General features: G+C 45.0%; 1 protein-coding gene across 6 annotated transcripts in view; it reads left to right on the top strand.

Annotated features, from left to right (window-relative positions):
- ANKIB1 (ankyrin repeat and IBR domain containing 1) overlaps positions 1 to 20,263 on the top strand; it is a 169,272-nt gene that overhangs the window by 80,164 nt on the left and 68,845 nt on the right. For all 6 annotated transcript variants that reach the window (XM_048838130.2, XM_048838131.2, XM_048838127.2 and 3 more), the window contains 2 exons: positions 5,839 to 6,021; positions 15,083 to 15,200. In XM_048838130.2, the coding sequence (XP_048694087.1) occupies positions 5,839 to 6,021; positions 15,083 to 15,200 (301 nt within the window). The remainder of the gene's footprint in view (positions 1 to 5,838; positions 6,022 to 15,082; positions 15,201 to 20,263) is intronic.

Below are 20,263 nucleotides of genomic sequence, written 5' to 3'. Positions count from 1 at the left end.
TGTGGAACTCCTTGCCTGAGGAGGTCGAGAAGGCTAGGACTATAGTAGGGTTTAAAAGGGAACTAGATAAATTCATGGAGGTTAAGTCCATGAATGGCTATTAGCCAGGATGGGAAAGGAAAGGAATGCAAGTGGCATTCTTATTTGCCATTACCTCGGCCAGGCATGTCGGCAAGCTTGCTGCCATGATGCCAGATCCCCCCCCCACCCCTGCGCCACATGATATTTAACAAGGAGAAGGTGTCCGAATTCCACCTCAGTCAATCCATGCACTTGCCTGTGTTCTACCCAAAGCCACACACCTCTCCCGCCGACAGAACTCTGTACCTCCTTGGCATCCATGCCTGAATATTCTACCTCCCCAGGACTTGCCTCTTTTGGAAGTCACCTAAACTTTTTGTTGCCATCATCAGACGGTCAAAGAGACAAGCCCTCTCATCCCAGTGAATCGCTAAATGAGTGTCGGGGTGCATCCTTGAATGCTACAAATACTCCAACCTACCTTCTCCTGGCAGAGTCACAGTGCATTCTACGTGGGTGGAGTCTGCCTCCTTAGCCTCACTGGCGGATGTGTCACGGCAGGACATCTGCTGAGTCACAACATGGTGCTCTGTCCGCACATTTACAGCATACTACTCCGTAACGCGTTCAGACGTGGGCCACGCTGTATTGCCAATGGCAGTTCCATTGGCATCCTTGTACCCACCTCCGCACTGATCACTGCTTTCAAGTCACCCACGAGTGGAATACACATAGGGACCATCACTCGAAGAAGAAGAGGTTGTCACTTATCTGTAATTGGAGGTTCTTGAGATGCGTAGTTCCTATCTATATTCCACTACCTGCCCTTCTTCCCTTCTGCTTCAGACTAGAGGATGCAATGTTAAGAGGAGAAACTGGAGTGGTGTCGACCTATGCTACCTCTTATACCCTTGGCTAGGGGCACGAGGAGACACACTACACGCTTGCAGGTCTATGGACGCTACTAGGAAACACTTCTGGACTCAGGTGCATGGCACACATGCACATCCACATGTGAAATACAGATAGGGATCACACATCTCGAAGAACATCCAGTTACAGGTAAGTAACCTCCTCTTCCCAGATCTTCTAACTTAGGAAGACTGCAAAATCAGACACCCCAATTCAGATCCAGTTCACTTCACGGTGTGGTGTTTGAAATGGCATCAGATCTACAATGTTCATGTTCGGAAGTCGTCCAAACCATTCTTACTCAAAATAGGAAAGATTCTGAACTGCTGTCTAGCTAAATGGAGACGATTTTCTACCTGAGCACAGCACAGTCAATCTTCCTCAGGCTCTGCAGATATTCCAGTCACTTTAGATTATCTTCTGTCATTGAAGAACTTGGGTCTTTCCATCAGTTCACTGCTGGTCCATCTCGCCACAATCATTTCCTGCCTTCCTTCAGTAGATGGGCGTTCAATTTTTACTTGCCCAACAAACAGATTAATGAAGGGCTTAGTCAGGATCTTTCCAGCAGTGGTCAGGCCTACACCTTAGTGGAACCTCAGTCTCATCCTGACAATACTCACTAGACCACCATTTGAATCTTTGGCAACACACTCTATGCCCCCCCTTTCAATGAAAGTTGCATTTTTAGTTGCTCTTATTTCTTCCTGAAACCCCAGGTTTCGGTTGAAGAGAAAAGACTTCATTCCTTGGATTGTAGACATGTCCCAGCATTCTACCTGCAAAGGACCAAATGAATTAGAAAATGACCAAGTCTCGCTGTAGCAGAAAGGTTGCAAAGACAAGCAATATCTTCTCAGAGAATCTCTAAATGGACTTTGGTTGGATCATTATGTGCTACCAATTAGCATATGTCCCTCCCCCAAGAGCACAAGCTACTTCTACAGTATCTCTACAGGAGGTACTTATACTAGACATATTCAGAGCAACAACCTGGAGTTCTATTCACATGTTCACAAAATATTATGTGCTAGTTCGGGCCTCCGCTGTGGATGCAGTGATGGGGACTGCAGTTCTTCAAACATCTTTGTTGCTGGCATCTTCACATCAACCTCTGATCTGAGTACTGTTTGTCAGTTACCGACGTGTGGAATAGACGTATGGACCAGCGCTCAAAGAATAAGTGGAAGTTCTTCATGATGTGTGGTCCCTGTCTGTATTCCACTCTATGCTCTCTGTCCCCTCTGCCTTGGATCATATTGGATTTGCTGTAAGAAGAGGAACTGGAGAGGAGTTAGCCCACATTGGCTCTTATACCTTTGGTCTGGAGCATGAGAAGAGCAACTGTGCATGTGAAAGCCAATGGATGCTGCTTGTTAATCTCCAGTCTGGCACCCATGCATACCCACGTGTGAATACAGATAGGGACCACACATCTCAAAGAACTTCCAGTTACAAGTAAGTAACCTCCATTTACAAATGCCTTAACAAAAACAAACTAGTAGGCATGTGATTAAAAATAAAGAAAAATATCCATCAAAAATAAAATGTAAACAGAAGACAACCCTAGCAAGACTATTACTATGGGAAGTATTGATAGCCTGGCTGGAGCTTTTAATTGCAATCTATCAAATAAGGAGGATTAAATCTCTTATTTCTTGAAAATGTGTTTACTTGATTAAAGCTTGGCTTTGAGCAGAACTTTATCAGGGGCCAGCCTGAAACTAACATGAACTGGCCCAGGAATTCTTACAAACCTCAGCACCTTTGTTCCAAATGCAAGGCGCCTTTCATTAACCTTGCCATGTCTAACATAGATACATAACACACACATTTAAAATAAAAACCATCTATGACCCTACCAAAACAAGATACTCCATTGCATGCACTTCTCCCCTGGAGAAGAAGATGAGAGAACAAAGAACATATGACAGATGGGGGAGCAAACTGACATGATGAAGCATCTGTTGGAACTGCAGGAAAGCCAACAAGAGCACAGATCCCCACTGCATCCATTGTATAACTGCCTGCCCTCCTCCCCAAGTTCCATATCCTCCTCACCCAGGCGCCCAAGAACGCGGGGCGGGGGAAGCTCCAGGTGCCCAGCCACTCCACTCCAGAGGATGGCCCAAGCAACAGAAGGCTGTCATTCAAACAGTTTTGATTTGTAGTGTGGCTACAGTAAGCAATGTGGCCTTGTCCTTCCCTCCTCCCGCATCCCACCACACGCAGGCTACCTTGTCAGTTATCTCACTTTTTTTTAATTAATAAAGAATGAATGCATGGTTTCAAAACAATAGTTACACTATTTCCTTTGCCAGCTGTGATGGAAGCGGAGAGGGTGGTTGGCTTACAGGAAATTAAAATCAACAAAGGGACGGGTTTGCAGCAAGGAGACACACACACAACTGTCACACTGTAGCCTGGTCAGTCATGAAACTGGTTTTCAAAGCCTCTGATGCACAGTGTGCCTAGCTGTGCTCTTCTAATTGCCCTGGTGTCTGGCTGCTCAAAAATCGTCTGCCAGGCGATTTGCCTCAACCTCCCACCCCGCCATAAACGTCTTCCCCTTATTCTCACAGATGGTATGGAGCACACAGCAAGCAGCAATAACAATGGGAATGTTGGTTACGCTGAGGTCTAACTTAGTCAGTAAACTGCGCCAGCAAGCTTTTAAATGTCCAAAGGCACATTCTACCACCATTCTGTACTTGCTCATCCTATAGTTGAACTGCTTCTTACTACTGTCCAGGCTGCCTCTGTATGGATTCATGAGCCATGGCATTAAGGGGTAGGCTGGGTTTCCAAGGATAACTATTGACATTTCAACATCCCCAACAGTAATTTTCTGGTCTGGGAAGTAAGTCCCTTCTTGCAACTGCTCGAACAGCCCAGAGTTCCTAAAGATTCAAGCATCATGCACCTTTCCCAGCCATCCCATGTTGATGTCAGTGAAACATCCCTTGTGATCCACCAGTGCTTGCAGCACCATTGAGAAGTACCCCTTGCGGTTTATGTACTGGTTGGCAAGGTGGTCTGGTGCCAAGATAGGGATATGCATTCCGTTTGTCGCCCCATTACATTTAGGGAACCCCATTGCAGCAAAGCCGTCAGTATGACCTGCACATTTCCCAGAGTTACTACACTTGATAACAGAACATCAGTGATTGCACTGGCTACTTGGATCACAGCAGTCCTCGCAGTAGACTTGCCCACTCCAGATTCATTCCCGACTGACTAGTAGCAGTCAGGTGTTGCAAGCTTCCACAGGGCTATTGCCACTCGCTTCTCAGCTGTCAGGGCAGCTCTCATCTTGGTATTCCTGCGCTTCAGGGTGGGGGAAAGCAACTCACAAAGTTCAAGGAAAGTGGCCTTATGCATGCAAAAGTTTCACAGCGACTGTGAATCATCCCATACTCTCAACACTGTGCGGTCCCACCAGTCTGTGCTTGTTTGCGGGCCCAGAATCGGTGTTGCACTGTATCAACCAGCCCCACTGCCACCATGATGTCTCAATTGCCACAGCCCATGCTTTCAGGAATGTCTGTGTCCATGTCCTCATCACAATCGTCCTCGTGCTGGCGTCTCTTAGCCCAGTTCTGCGCATACTCCAGGATAATGAGCGAGGTGTTTACAATGCTCACAACAGCAGCGGTGAGCTGAGCAGGCTCCATGCTTGCCATGGTATGGCATCTGCTCGAGTAACCCAGGAAAAAAGGGGCAAAACGATTGTCTGCCTTTGCTTTCACGGAGGGAGGGAGGGAAGGAGGAAGGGGCAACTGACGATATGTACCCAAAACCACCCGCAACAACGTTTTTGCCCCATCAGGCACTGGGAGCTTAACCCAGAATTCCAATGGGCAGCGGAGACTGCGAGAACTGTGGGATAGCTTCTCACGGTATACCGCTCCGTAAGTCAATGCTAGCCAAGGTATTGAGGACGCACTCCGCCGACTTAATGCGCTTAGTGGGGACATACACAATCGACTGTATAAAATTGATTTCTAAAAATCGACTTCTATAAAATCGACCTAATTTCGTAGTGTAGCCATACCCTTAGAAAAATAATTGTATTGTGACTCATGTGTGATAGTCAGTGCCAATGCAACCTGCTTCCCAGAACGGGGAACCCACCATCCCATTGTCTGCACTCCGACTGTGTCACAGATCTCTTAAGTGCTGGGTCCTACCCTGCCCACCTGATGCATGAAAGCATCAGAGGAAGGTAAATGGAGGTGTGGATTTTTTGATATTTAGCCAAAATTGATGCCATGCTGAAGAAGTGACTAATAGGGGAGGTAATCTAGGGAATTTGTAAGGTTTGTTTCCCATTGAGAAGATGTTGGGATCTGGTGATGCTTTTGGAGAGAAGGCAGTGAGGAGTGTAAGTGGGTGGAGAGCTCATGCAAGGGCAGAGCTAGAGAATGTAATCTTGATTAATTTTCCAGCCCCTTAGGTTTCTTCGGATAAATACTACCATTCTTCAGGTTTGAAGGGTAAAACAACATTTTATCACCACTTCAAAGCTAATCAGTTTTCTCTGAATTTGATTTGTGACAGGCATTCTACAAAAGCTGCATTATAAAATTTCAAGAAGTGGGGTGGGGCTTATTTACCAATTGCTGATGTGATTAGGTGCTAATTTAAAAATTAAATTGCAGTACAGCTGGCTAACCAAGACACACTTGATGCCCAGGTACAAGTCAAAATGAATAGAAATCATTCTGTAACGTGTTTGAACTTTATTTTTTTAATAAAGAATGTGTTCTGTAATCCCTTTGCAATTATGCAAGCTTCCTTTTGTATACTTTACATACTAGTCTATATTTGATCCCTGTTTATTAATGTTAGACATCTTTTAGAGTCAGTAATTCATAGGTGTTGACTTTTGATTTTTGCTTTTAGCTTCTGGTAAAACATGGTGGAGACTTGTTTGCAGAAAATGAAAATAAAGATACTCCCTGTGACTGTGCTGAGAAGCAGCACCATAAAGACTTGGCCCTCAGCCTGGAATCTCAAATGGTATTCTCACGGGATCCTGAAGCTGAAAGCATTGAAGCTGAATATGCTGCTTTAGACAAAAGACAGGTGCAGTGAAACTTTTAATTGTGTGTACTTTATGGTTTTATAAATCTGTGTATGTAGCAACACTTGGTGACAGAGGCAAAAATATCTTAAGCATGAGTTTAACTCTGGGCACACTTTTAGATCCACGGACTTCAGTGGCACTACACACACGTTTAAAGTTAAGCACACTGCGGAAGAGCAGTAGTGAGTCCATAGTTAAGAAGAGAGCTTTCTGTTCCCAGTATTTCAGAAAGCTCTAAATTACATACGCAATGCAGGTTGTCTTGGAAAATTGCTGTGCCACATTAAAGCTAGGGGTAGAGTTAGTGGTGCAAATTTGGAGTCATTTGGCCAAGTAAGTTGGGAGATAAAGCTCTTCCAAAAATGATCAACTTCTAAAATTTTCAATTCTTATGATTTTCTGCCCAAAGATGAGGTGGGGAAATAGAAGAAGGATTCACAGCATGTTTCCTCTAATCTCAACTAGTGAATACCACCAAGAAGCAGCTGCAAAGTGCAATATTTCAAAATATATTAATTTTTCTTTCTGGTTCTAGAGGGTTGTGCCTGGAACTGCTGCAAACCAGATCTTGTACAAAAGCAGGAGAGCATGTAATTTTCATGTCCATTTTTAAAAGTGCTCTAGAATTCATAGGCGCATTCAGATCAGATTAAAATTTGTTTTTGGAGTAAATTAGGTATGTTTTGGTTAGGGGGGTTCCCATTTTAATTGCTTTCCAATCATGACCTGCTTTTTAATAAAGTGCTCTAAAATGCACATCAGCTGGTTCAGTTTGAACATTGGATTGTCAGTGGAGAGACCCAGGTAAGAGGTAGTAGTGCAGTCTTGGAGCGGCTTGATTAAGGGATTTATAAGACACACACACACACACACCCCTTCTCTCCCAGAATGAGTTGATTGTAGTGTGGTTCCATGTATCACTGACGAGAGGAAGATAAGGAGTACAGGCAAAGCTGCAAGGGCGGAACACCATGCCAGTTTCACGGCACTTCTTCAAAAGAGTTCTAAAATTCACAGGCTAAGTCAGATCAACGTGGAATTTGGTATGCCAGTTGAAGACCTTGGATGCAGTTTGTGGGGTAAATTTGCGTAATTTGATCTCAGGTTTCCAAAATGACAGGCTTTTATTTTTCAAAATGCTTCAAAATGCACGTGCATAAGCAGATTGCCTTGGAAATAGCTATGCTACATCAAGATCCAGGGTAGACTTTGTGGGATCATTTAGTCAGGGAGTTTCTAATATAAAGGACCACTCGTGACCTACTTTTAACTATCAAAATGCTCTAGAATGCACATGCAGAGCCTGATTGGCCTGGAAATTTCTTTGCCAAGAGAGAGACCAGCGTAAAGACACTGGTGAAAAATTGGGATTATTTGGTCTGAGCATTCCAATGATACAGCTCCCCTACGTATTTCTTTTCAAAGTGTTCTAAAATACATGAGTGTAAGTAGATTGCCTTGAAAATAGCTATGCCACATCAGAGTCCAAAATAGATTGTGGGTTGCAAATTAAGGATCATCTGGCCAAGAATTCCCAAAATAAAATCCTTTCCCCAGATGGTCTGCTTTTGATTTTCTAAGTGCTCCAGAAGCAGGCACACAGCACAGGAACTGAAGTGGTAACTGAAAACAGGAATGCTCCATGCATGCCACAAGCACACAGTGCTGAAACTACATTAGGCAGTTAGGAATAGACTTGCTCCGTGTATGCCACAAGCACTCAGCTCTGAGTGGAAGCTGAGGATAAGCAGGCTTTCTTAGCTCAGGCCACAAGTGCACAACACTGAGACCAGAGGTTTAGGGAAATTGCTCAGACTCAAGATCAGTGCTGGCTCAGGCTCTGGCTCAGCCTCCTCAAGGAAGGGTTCAGTGAGTGAGAAGATCTGTAAGCAACCCATTCACAAACTTAAAATCCATTTGCATATCTCTTACAAGAAGGTTAGCATTTCTGGAAAAAAGCAAAATATAAACTATGGAAAACCGTGAATTATAGTGTTAAGGTGACACTTTCCACGCAACCTGCCTGGATGAAGATGGCAATAAAACTGGGAGTACAACAGTATCTTAACCCTCCCTAACCAATCCTGCCATTTTATCTGTGCCCAGCACAACTTGAAATCCGCACTCTTACTCATACAGTCCAGTGGACCTGCACTGAGATCTGTGCAGCATCTTTGATGCAAAGGAGTACTTGCTGCTGGCTGGCAGAGGTGGACAGAAGGCAGAAATCAGAGTAACAGCCGTGTTAGTCTGTATTCGCAAAAAGAAAAGGAGTACTTGTGGCACCTTAGAGACTAACCAATTTATTTGAGCATAAACTTGCATCCGATGAAGTGAGCTGTAGCTCACGAAAGCTTATGCTCAAATAAATTGGTTAGTCTCTAAGGTGCCACAAGTACTCCTTTTCTTTTTGAGAAGGCAGAAAGGTACTGTTATATTCCCAGTTCCTATTGCCATCGCCTGTGGACAGAGTTAAGTGTTCTTGCATTATAGTAACAATTTCTTAATTTCAAATGGTTGTAGCCAATTCATGTCATTGTTCCTATTCAGATGTCATCAAGGAATTATAAGGAATGCTTACATTTAGAATTGAACCATTTGCAATGAAGAAAATAAACAATTTGCAAAGCTTAAAGTCATAAGAATGTATAATTTCTAATTGCTGTGGGGCAGAACAAAAGCTTTCCACCTTTAAATAAGATGGGAGTCAGTAGTGACTCTACAACTTTTGCAAGTGTTTCCTTACTTTGAATATTTTTCTCAAGAATATTTCCTCTTTAACTGTTTCTGATGAAAATAATTGTTTAACATGAGTTCATTCTAGAATCTTATTTTCCATTGGTACTGGTTGAAATGCACATTCTTCTGAAGAGACACTTCTGTTTTAATTTTGTCTTTTTAACAGATCTTGGGAACCTTTAATGATTAAATCTGAGTTTGCAATTAAAAAATGTATAGCAAATGCAAGGTCATAATAGTTTAATTAAATATGTTCCTACATAACACAATATCGAAGCATAGGAATATTAAACATTTACAAAACAAGATATAAACTTAAGAACTATGGCTGTGTGTAAAACACCAAGACACAAAACTTTATGACCAGAGTCTATTCTTTTATCCTTATGGTTAGGTGAAACAAAAAGCATCAAAATGGGTTATGTCTGTGTTGTTTTTTTAAATAGAAATCAGGTCAGGGGAAAATTCCAAAAGATTTCCCTTGCCTCTAATTTTGTATTTTTATTTCATTAATTGAAACAACTCACAATAAAAGAATTTGAGCAAACATTGCCTATACGTATAATGTGTAAGAATATAAGAAATATTTCTCTCTCAAAATGTATTAAAGGTGAAGTTAGGCTAGCAGTAACCCAAATAATATACACTGTAATTTAATCTTTTTAACTAATTATTTTTGCATCGATTTTGATGGCTTCACATTCATAGTTCTCTGGTTCTCTGCTTATTCCTAAAATAGAAGTAGGTTCATCTTTGCAGTGTAGCCCCAGGAGGTAAAAGGCACTTTCATTTTAACCCCATGCTGCAATGTATTCAGTACATGCTAAGGAACACCTGGGAAAAAGCAGAAATTCAGAGCAGATCATCCAGTCCAGGTTTAGTTCTGTGCCAGACACATAGAGCATTATACTGCACAATAACAAAACAATCATTTTCTTCAGATATTTAATTTATATTTGGAAAGGATCTGTTCAGTTCCAATTGAAAGCCATTTAGAAAGTAGTATAAGCATAACTTTAGTGTTCATATTTAAGAAAGTGAAAGATGTTTGCACTCTTAAAATAACCCACTTAAAATTAGTACATGGAGATAGAAATAGCCTTTTTAAATAGGAAGAGAAAACAAAAGTACAGCGGGCTTTAGTGTCTCCAAATTTATATATTACATATGTGCACGTGAGTGGTAGAGGCAGTGTCAGATAATTTTTGAAAATATATAGCCCCAATTTACAAAAAGGATGATACATAAAGTAAATTTGGCATCACTTGGTTACCATCTTAATTGCACAAAAAGGAATTGTTTTGTCTTCTCAATTTTTAACAGTATATTAAAAATAGAAAAATCACTTTAACATTAAATGAACTGATAAAATAAAACCTCTATGCAAATACTAAGATATTAATAAACACTTTAACATAGTTTCAAATAGCAATTTGATAATAAAAGAATTGATGGTATCTTTGCTTTTTGTATCTGGCTCAGAATGTAAGAGGTAAAATAAAAGGAAGGTATGCGTGTGTGTGCTCAGATGTGTGTGTATGTAAAAGGAGGAGTATATAGAAAATATTACAAGAATTGAAGATAGTGGAAAACTGTTATTCCATGGGTTGAAGAAGTGACAGAACATAGAACATCCCTAAGTTACGGTATATAAACTATGGAAAACAGTGAATTATAGTGTTAAACTTACAGTATAGTTTAAAGATCTGGAGATCTCTTTGTTAAACACAAAGGGCAAGTTTTTCAGTACAAACCTCAGTTCTAATCTAAGGGCTTCTGCAGATGGAATGAGTTGAAGGATTTCTTCTGTGCACTTAAGGTTTCATCCAACATTCATTGTAATCGTGGGAGTCTTTCCATTGACTTCAATATGCTTTTGATCTGGGCCTATATGAGTTATTCAGATATGAGCTACACATATATCTGAGGTCAAAGAAAAAATTGTTTGAATTACGCTGAGAAACAGTACATGTTCATATAATTAAAGAACATATTGTCTTGCCGAAGAGGACATATTAAAAATTTTCTGTGTGTGCAACATTAGTTACCATTTCGAGACTTCTGACTGCTTAACTTTGTCTCCTTAATGTTTTTTTATGGAATAACATATTACTTTGTGAACAAAATATATGTATTTTTAAAACACGGTCATAAGGAATATTTCGCACATCTTTAAAGAGCAAATTAAAAATTCTTAAAACCAGAGAATCTAAAAATCCTTTCTGGGGCTTGTGTGGAACGTTCCAACAGAGATAGTATTACACTTAGTACTCAAGAGAGATAAGTGCCAGTGTTCAACCTAGAAACAGCCAATTAAACATAATTTAGAGCAATTGTGCACTTCAGATTAAAATGTTAGTTCCTTTAATATACATTTGTTTCAGATATCATTAAGAAATACCATAGAATCATAGAATATCAGGGTTGGAAGGGACCCCAGAAGGTCATCTAGTCCAACCCCCTGCTCAAAGCAGGACCAATTCCCAGTTAAATCATCCCAGCCAGGGCTTTGTCAAGCCTGACCTTAAAAACCTCTAAGGAAGGAGATTCTACCACCTCCCTAGGTAACGCATTCCAGTGTTTCACCACCCTCTTAGTGAAAAAGTTTTTCCTAATATCCAATCTAAACCTCCCCCACTGCAACTTGAGACCATTACTCCTCGTTCTGTCATCTGCTACCATTGAGAACAGTCTAGAGCCATCCTCTTTGGAACCCCCTTTCAGGTAGTTGAAAGAAGCTATCAAATCCCCCCTCATTCTTCTCTTCTGCAGGCTAAACAATCCCAGCTCCCTCACCCTCTCCTCATAACTCATGTGTTCCAGTCCCCTAATCATTTTTGTTGCCCTTCGCTGGACTCTCTCCAATTTATCCACATCCTTCTTGAAGTGTGGGGCCCAAAACTGGACACAGTACTCCAGATGAGGCCTCACCAATGTCGAATAGAGGGGAACGATCACGTCCCTCGATCTGCTCGCTATGCCCCTACTTATACATCCCAAAATGCCATTGGCCTTCTTGGCAACAAGGGCACACTGCTGACTCATATCCAGCTTCTCGTCCACTGTCACCCCTAGGTCCTTTTCCGCAGAACTGCTGCCTAGCCATTCGGTCCCTAGTCTGTAGCTGTGCATTGGGTTCTTCCGTCCTAAGTGCAGGACCCTGCACTTATCCTTATTGAACTTCATCAGATTTCTTTTGGCCCAATCCTCCAATTTGTCTAGGTCTTTCTGTATCCTATCCCTCCCCTCCAGCGTATCTACCACTCCTCCCAGTTTAGTATCATCCGCAAATTTGCTGAGAGTGCAATCCACACCATCCTCCAGATCATTTATGAAGATATTGAACAAAACCGGCCCCAGGACCGACCCTTGGGGTACTCCACTTGATACCGGCTGCCAACTAGATATGGAGCCATTTATCACTACCCGTTGAGCCCGACAATCTAGCCAGCTTTCTACCCACCTTGTAGTGCATTCATCCAGCCCATACTTCCTTAACTTGCTGACAAGAATACTGTGGGAGACCGTGTCAAAAGCTTTGCTAAAGTCAAGAAACAATACATCCACTGCTTTCCCTTCATCCACAGAACCAGTAATCTCATCATAAAAGGCAATTAAATTAGTCAGGCATGACCTTCCCTTGGTGAATCCATGCTGGCTGTTCCTGATCACTTTCCTCTCATGCAAGTGCTTCAGGATTGATTCTTTGAGGACCTGCTCCATGATTTTTCCAGGGACTGAAGTGAGGCTGACTGGCCTGTAGTTCCCAGGATCCTCCTTCTTCCCTTTTTTAAAGATTGGCACTACATTAGCCTTTTTCCAGTCATCCGGGACTTCCCCGGTTCGCCACGAGTTTTCAAAGATAATGGCCAATGGCTCTGCAATCACAGCCGCCAATTCCTTCAGCACTCTCGGATGCAACTCGTCCGGCCCCATGGACTTGTGCACGTCCAGCTTTTCTAAATAGTCCCTAACCACCTCTATCTCCACAGAGGGCTGGCCATCTCTTCCCCATTTTGTGATGCCCAGCGTAGCAGTCTGGGAGCTGACCTTGTTAGTGAAAACAGAGGCAAAAAAAGCATTGAGTACATTAGCTTTTTCCACATCCTCTGTCACTAGTTTGCCTCCCTCATTCAGTAAGGGGCCGACACATTCCTTGGCTTTCTTCTTGTTGCCAACATACCTGAAGAAACCCTTCTTGTTACTCTTGACATCTCTGGCTAGCTGCAGCTCCAGGTGCGATTTGGCCCTCCTGATAACATTCCTACATGCCCGAGCAATATTTTTATACTCTTCCCTGGTCATATGTCCAACCTTCCACTTCTTGTAAGCTTCTTTTTTACGTTTAAGATCCGCTAAGATTTCACCATTAAGCCAAGCTGGTCACCTGCCATATTTACTATTCTTTCGACTCATCGGGATGGTTTGTCCCTGTAACCTCAACAGGGATTCCTTGAAATACAGCCAGCTCTCCTGGACTCCTTTCCCCTTCAAGTTAGTCCCCTTTCCCTTATAGATTTAAAAGGTGGTGATTGTCATGCTGATGAAGCTAATTTATATTCTTTCAATGATAATTCAAACTACAGTTCAGATAAAGTCTAGAGAGTTTAGTCATTGTCCCAATTTTTTTAGAGCATATCCATGCAAATGTAATCACTTGAGCACCCAGCTGTTTGTAAGCCTGTCAATTTGACGTGTTTTCATAAGTTATCTCTTTAGTAAGAAATTAAATAGGTCAGTCAAATTCCAGAATGCTGTCAAGCAAACGACCCAGATTTACTCTAGCAGGGACCACTAAGGATCAGAATGTTCTTAGTCCTTCCATAGGTGTGCACCAACAGGAAGGCACAAGGAAACTCTCCCCGGTTTGTGCAGCCCACATAAGGAAATGCAGGAACCACTTCCATCATGCTTTCCCAAAGAGGGCAAAGAAGAAGCAGGGCTCTGGGTCCATTTCTTCTGTTTACACTAGTCTGGGGAATTGGCCAGTACCAATAAGGAGAGTAGGCTCTATCATCAATTGAGGCTAGTTTATGTTGCTGATGGATCCTACTGCTTGTACGTAATTACTGGAGTTTGTTTATTAGATGTATCTTTTGAGGGTTTATTGTGGATGTCCAGTGTATGAGATGGACTCTTTTGTTTACTGTAGTGTAAATGTGAATTATAAAAAACTATTAAAAAGCCAGTTTTTCATTTTTTGGTCCCTTCCTTCTCTCCTGGATGGTGTCTGCATGGGCATATAAAGACTTAATATAGACTTTATTTTTTCCTGTGTTATTTTTAAGGAGTAAGGATGCAGCTCTCATATCTTGGCCATAGGAGCTGGACTGTGACCTCAGAGTTGCTGCCTTTTTGCCTTTCCACCTGACCCTATTGCTAACACTGTAAGAGAAGATGCCACCCTGAAACTAGCAGGGGGATTGAAACTGGTTCTCACCACTTAAGGTGGTGAAGTCCATTGCCACTGCTGCCCAAACTGCACAGTTGAACTTCTGTACTTGCAATGGATCAGCCACCTATAGCTGTATGCTCAGACCAATCAAACAATCAATTACTTCCATTCCCACTTCTTACTAGGTGCGTGCTGCCTCACGTGACCTGCAGTCTGACACCAGCCAATTATACCTTCCCTTTCTTTCTATCCAAGTCTTCAGCATTTCTGTCCCCAAGATAATGCCAAGGTAATGGCCCTCAAACATATGAGGTCAGTAAAAAGTAATCCAGCTGCTACCTGTGTTTGCATTTTTGCCAGGCCAAGTAATATCTTACTTCAGATAATCCTGGATCTAGCATTCTTTTCTTATCCATCCCTCAGGAATAGATTTTGAACAGCTCCAGAATTCTACTGGCTACCTAATGAGTTAACTTTTCCAATAAAAATTATTTGGATTTCCTGTCTTCATCCATATCACCAGCTGGGTTCCATGCAAACCTAGTAATTTAGATTCTTTTCTTTTTTTAATCATTTGACATAGATTGAGACCGTCTCAATGACTGAACTCTAGAAAAATCAGAGAACTGTAGATATAGCTTCTTTTGGCTTTGAAATGCGTAAAGTTGATGCACTATAAATAAACATCACCAGATTAGTGTCTTCGTAGAATTTGATATAGTTGTCAATCTGCACAGTCATGCATCAAACTAAAGAATTCTTCTCCAACTAACCTATCAAGAGAGTAGTCTCTCCATCTGCAGTTTGAGAGAATTGTTAGGTAGTAGAAATGTTTAAATTGTTGTTGCCAGTTTAATGCAAAATTATTGGTTCACTGGAAAATCTCTACTTCTGAAGAGCTAACCTGTCTTTTTTTCTTTTCAAAGCCATATGAGGGACTAAGACTTCAGGATTTGCGAAGGCTAAAGGATATGCTGATAGTGGAATCTGCGGACATGCTTCAGGCCCCACTGTTTACTGCAGAAGCTCTTCTTCGGGCACATGGTAATCAAAAACTAATAAAGTATTCAGACAGTTTTAGAAATTGTCTCAGCAAAATAAAAGTCATGTTCATGGTTTTTTTTTCTTTTTTTCCTAGCTACAATTGAAAGAAAAAGAGAAAATAATTATTAACAAAATGTGTATTCTTTTTCGAGTACATTCCCACTCTTGGGATAGTTTGCCAAGCAGTATCATACAGTGGAAGGAGGGAGTAGAGACCTAATTAAACAATGACTGAAGCACCACTCTGCCAAGCTGTGCTTCCGACCTGGATGGCAGATACTATGCATAATGTCTTGTAAAGGTGTGAATTGGACTTCATGTAGCAGCCCAGCAAGAGGGATATAGCAACCACTCTAGGAGAATGGGCTCTAAAAGGAATAGGAGAAGAGAGTGAAGCTTTTCTATAATATTCCCCAATACATGGTCAGATCCGTCTGAGAGACATTGCGCTGAAATGGCCTGACCCTTAGAGGTGTCGATATACAAAATAAACAGCTTAAGAGAAGTCCTTACATTCTTAGTTCTGTCCAGGTAATACAAGAATGTTCTCTTTGCATCTAAAGGATGTAACCAGATTCTTCTTCAAGTGATTGCTCATGTGCATTCCACAATAGGTATGCGTGCTCGCCACGTGCACCGGTGCCGGAAGTTTTTCCTATAGGGGAGCGCCCCTAGTGACCCTTGGAGTGGCACCGCTATGGCACAGCGTAAGGGGCACTGCACGCTCCCCCAACTCTCAGTTCCTTCTTGCCGCTAGTGAAGGTGCTTCGGAACTGCTGTGCTCCAGCTTTCTGCTGTAGCTTTCCCTGTTGGATTGTTGTTTAGTTCGTAGTAAGTTAGTACCTGTAGTTTAAAAAAAAAAAAAAGAAAAGAAAAAGAGTATAGTTAGAATAGAAAAGCGTGCCCGAGTTGGGGCATGTTCCGCGCTTTAAATCATGTGACACTTGTAAATGGCCTATGCCAGTAAGTGTTTCGCACACTGACTGTTTATGCTGTCTGGGGGGAAACCTACCTCAGTGACCGCTGCAAAATTTGCAGATCTTTTAAGCCTGGGACCACAAAGGAGCGGGACATACAGCTCCAAGCCATCTTGATGGAGTCAGCCCTGACCCCGACACCGCTGCGCTGCTCCGAGTCAGCACCGAGCACCATGGCATCGGTGCGCGGTGACCCAGTGGTGTCTTCAACCAACCGGCACCGCTCCCCATCCACGGGACACTCTAAGAAGACAAAGAAGAGATCTTCTCTGTCAAGGCTCTGGGGCAAGGTTGGGGGCGAGACTAGACCCGTGTTGGGCAGCTCTCAATCCTCATCAACCTCACGGCCTCCGACTCAAGTTGAGCGGAGTAGCCCAGCCCACTCTGGGATGACCTCCCTGGACGCCAGTGGCCACATACGGGTGCCCTCCATGCCGGAGGCCCTGCAGGGGGCTCGAGACGTAATGTCTCTACTGGTACCTGTTGCACCAACCCCAGTGGCTCCCTGGTCCAGAGACAAGCCGGTGCTCGGACTGCCACAGTCGCCGCCTGAACAGTTCAGTTCACGGTCAAGGGAAGGTTTCCGACATAGTTCTCCACTCAGTGATTGTCCCGCTGGCAGCCTGCACCGGTCCCCATCGACCCCCACCAGGTTGTCTGGCTGGGTGCCAAGCAGCAGGGGATCCAGGTACTGCTCCACTTCGAGGGAACGCAGTCCTAGCAGTCAGAGCTGGCTCTGCCGGGACTGGGAGAGACGGCACCGGAGGTCACCTACTCCGAGAAGCCATCATAGCCCCTTGCGGTACCAACGTAGAAGCTGCTCATGCTCTTCGTCCCAGTCGAGGTCCCTGACACGGCACTGCTCCCACAGCCACAGGCGTAGATCACCGGCAACTGGCAGTCACGGAACTGCCCGACGGAGCCATTCACGGAGCACCTGTTACAGACCATACTCCTGCTCCTCCACACCAGAATCACGGTCTCGAGTCCCGCACTGCTCGCAGCGCCTTTATTCGTCCCCATCCCAGGATAGCGGTTGATCGTATGTCATCCCGGCCTCCTTCGGAGTCGACAGTCAGTGAACAGGTGAGTCCAGTGGGGCAGCCTGCTCCGATGGTGCCACAGCAGGTGCAGTGGCACCGGCCTCCCTGGCCAGCGTCCTGGTACCAATGGGCCCCGGGGGTCCCGACGCAGCCCCCGGTGGTGGCTTGCTTGGTGGCCAGAGCCTCAGAAAAGCCATCAGCCTCCCTCTCTTAGCCCCCCAGGAAGGGGTCAGCAGAGCACTCTTCCCCAGCCCTGCGCTCAGAAGAGAACCAAGCTTTGGGATCTGTGGCACGGTGGGGACGCAGAGTACCATGCCCACATCCTCATCCTCCCCTGATGAAGCAATCATGGTGAGGCAATCCCCAGGAGGACACAAAAGCCCACCAAGAGCTGTTGAAAAGGGTGGCTTCAAGCCTCAATCTACAGGCTGAGGAGGTGGAGGAGCCTTCGGACTCCCTCTTCAATGTCCTCTCAGCTACAGTGCCAGACAGGGTGGCTCTCCCTCTCCACGAAAGGGTGGCGAAGATCTCAAATGTCCTGTGGCAGACCCCAGCTTCCTTGCCCCCCATCTCCCAAGAGGGCAGAACGAAAGTATTTCGTGCCTGCCAAGGGGCATGAATATGTATATACCCACCCCACCACAACTCCCTAGTGGTTGAGGCGGTCAACCATAAGGAGCGTCAAGGCCAACCCGTTCCTACCCCTAAGAATAAGGACTCGAGGAGGCTAGACTTGTTTGGTAGAAAGCTTTATTCTTCATCGAGCTCCCAACTGAGGGTGGCAAACCAAGTCCTGCTGGGCAGATATGACTTTAACCTGTGGGGCTCAATGCCAAAGTTTGTGGACTCCCTCCAGGAGCATGATAGGAAGGAGTATAAGGCCCTGGTAGAGGAAGGCACACTACTGCCAGAGCCCTTCAGGCAGCCTCGGACCCTGCGGACATGGCTGCAAGAACTATGGCCTCTACGGTGTCCATGAGAAGGGCCTAGTGGCTCCTGCTGTCCGGGTTCTCCAGCGAGGCACAGAGCTCTTTGCAGGACCTCCCCTTCGATGGCAAGCCCCTGTTTGCGGAACAAACAGACATGAAGTTACACGGTCTCAAGGACTCACGCATGACATTAAAGACCCTTGGTCTCTATGTCCTGGTCCTGGCCAAGACCAAGTTCGAGCTGCAGCGGACCCGCAGCCAGGCCACCCACTCCAGATGCAAGCCCCCTTATAAAAAATCAAGGGACTATAAGAAACGCCCACAGTAGCAGTCTCGGCTTGCGCCCCCAGCCTGGCCCCTCCAAGGGCAAGCAGGCGGGTAAGTGCCAGTTTTGTTGGGACGCCTGGGGACGACTTACCAGTCTGTACCAGAGATCCACCTGACCTACCCTTCTCCAACCGTCTATGTACATTCCTCCCGGAGTGGTACATAGTACCCGTAGTGGTACACTACTGACCTCAGACCAATGGGTCCTCAGCACCATCTCCTGGGGCTATACCCTCCAGTTTCTCTCTACCCCATCCACCCACCCTCCCTCCCCGTCCCTCTTCAGGGACCCCTTTCACGAGAACTTACTCTAGGAAGAGGTGAGGCGGCTCCTTCACTTAGGAGCGATGGAGTTGGTGCCTGAAAAGTTTAGATACAAGGAGTACTACTCCCATTATTTCCTTATCCTGAAGGCAAGAGGGGGACTCAGGCCCATCTTGGACCTGCGAGGCCTGAATCAGTACATGGTAAAACTCAAGTTCTGCATGGTCTCTCCGGCCTCCATCATCCCCTTCCTGAATCCCTGAGACTGGTATGCAGCCCTCAATCTCCGGGACGCATACTCCACATTCACATATTCAAGGGCCACAGGCTTTTCCTCCACTTCACAGTAGGACAGGAACACTACCAGTTTACCGTCTTCCCGTTTGGCCTCTCAACGGCACGCAGAGTCTTCACAAAGTGTATGTCTGTGGTAGTGGCCTACCTCAGGCGTCAGTGGGGTCCAGATCTTTACCTACCTCGATGACTGGCAGGTCAAAGGCAGCTCCAGATCACAGGTACAGGACCACATAACACGTGCACCACACTGGGACTGCTGGTAAACAGCACCAAATCCACGTTGGTACCGATGCAACAAATAGAGTTCATTGGCATGATTCCAGATGCAACGTCGGCCAGAGCCTCCCTCCTGCTGGATAGGTTTGACACCTTGAGGGACTTTCTAGAGGTGATCACGAGGTTTCCTGTGACAACCGCCAGGTGATGCCTCCAACTACTGGGTCATATGTCAGGGTGCACGTACATGGTTCGTCACACCAGACTCAGGATGCGGCCCCTTCAGCTCTGGTTGGCCTCGACATTCTCCCAGTCCAGAGACAGGCTGGACAAAGTCCTCACTGTGCCCAAAACTGTGCTAGCCTCCCTCAGTTGGTGGTCCACCCCGGGGAACATGCTCCGAGGAGTCAAGTTCAGGAGCCACCCCCAACTGTAGAGTTGGTGTCTGATGTGTCGGACTTGGGGTGGGGAGCCCATGTGGGAGACCTCCAGACCCAAGGTCTGTGGTCCGTGCAGGAACTAGCCCTGCACATAAACGTCAAAGAGCTAAGGGCGGTCTGTCTGGCCTGCGTGACCTTTCACTCATGCCTTGCAGGCAGGGTAGTCGGGGTTCTCACGGACAACACGGCCTCGATGTTCTACCTCAACAGGCAAGGTGGGGCCCGCTTCTCTGCCAGGAAGCCCTCAGGCTGTGGGACTTCTGTATAGCCCACTATATCAACTTGGAAGCCCACCACTTACCAGGCTTCCGGAACTCTCGGGCAGATCGGCTGAGCCGGGATTTCTCCTCCCAGCACGAATGGTCGCTGCGCCTGGAGGTGGCACACAGGCTTTTCTGAACGTGGGGCACTCGTTCTGTCATTCTGTCACAATCAGACAGAACCGTCAGTGCCCTCAGTTTTGCTCCAGGGGAGGCCTGGGGCAAGGGTGCGATTTCCGACTCCTTTCTTCTGTCCTGATCGGGTCAGCTTTTATATGCCTTTTCTTTTATATGCTGATCGGCAAAGACC

Source organism: Caretta caretta, chromosome 2, assembly GCF_965140235.1.
Source record: "Caretta caretta isolate rCarCar2 chromosome 2, rCarCar1.hap1, whole genome shotgun sequence".
Classification (NCBI taxonomy): Eukaryota; Metazoa; Chordata; order Testudines; family Cheloniidae; genus Caretta; species Caretta caretta.
Note: the sequence above shows the minus strand (reverse complement) of the source record. Positions and strands in the feature narration are given on the sequence as shown.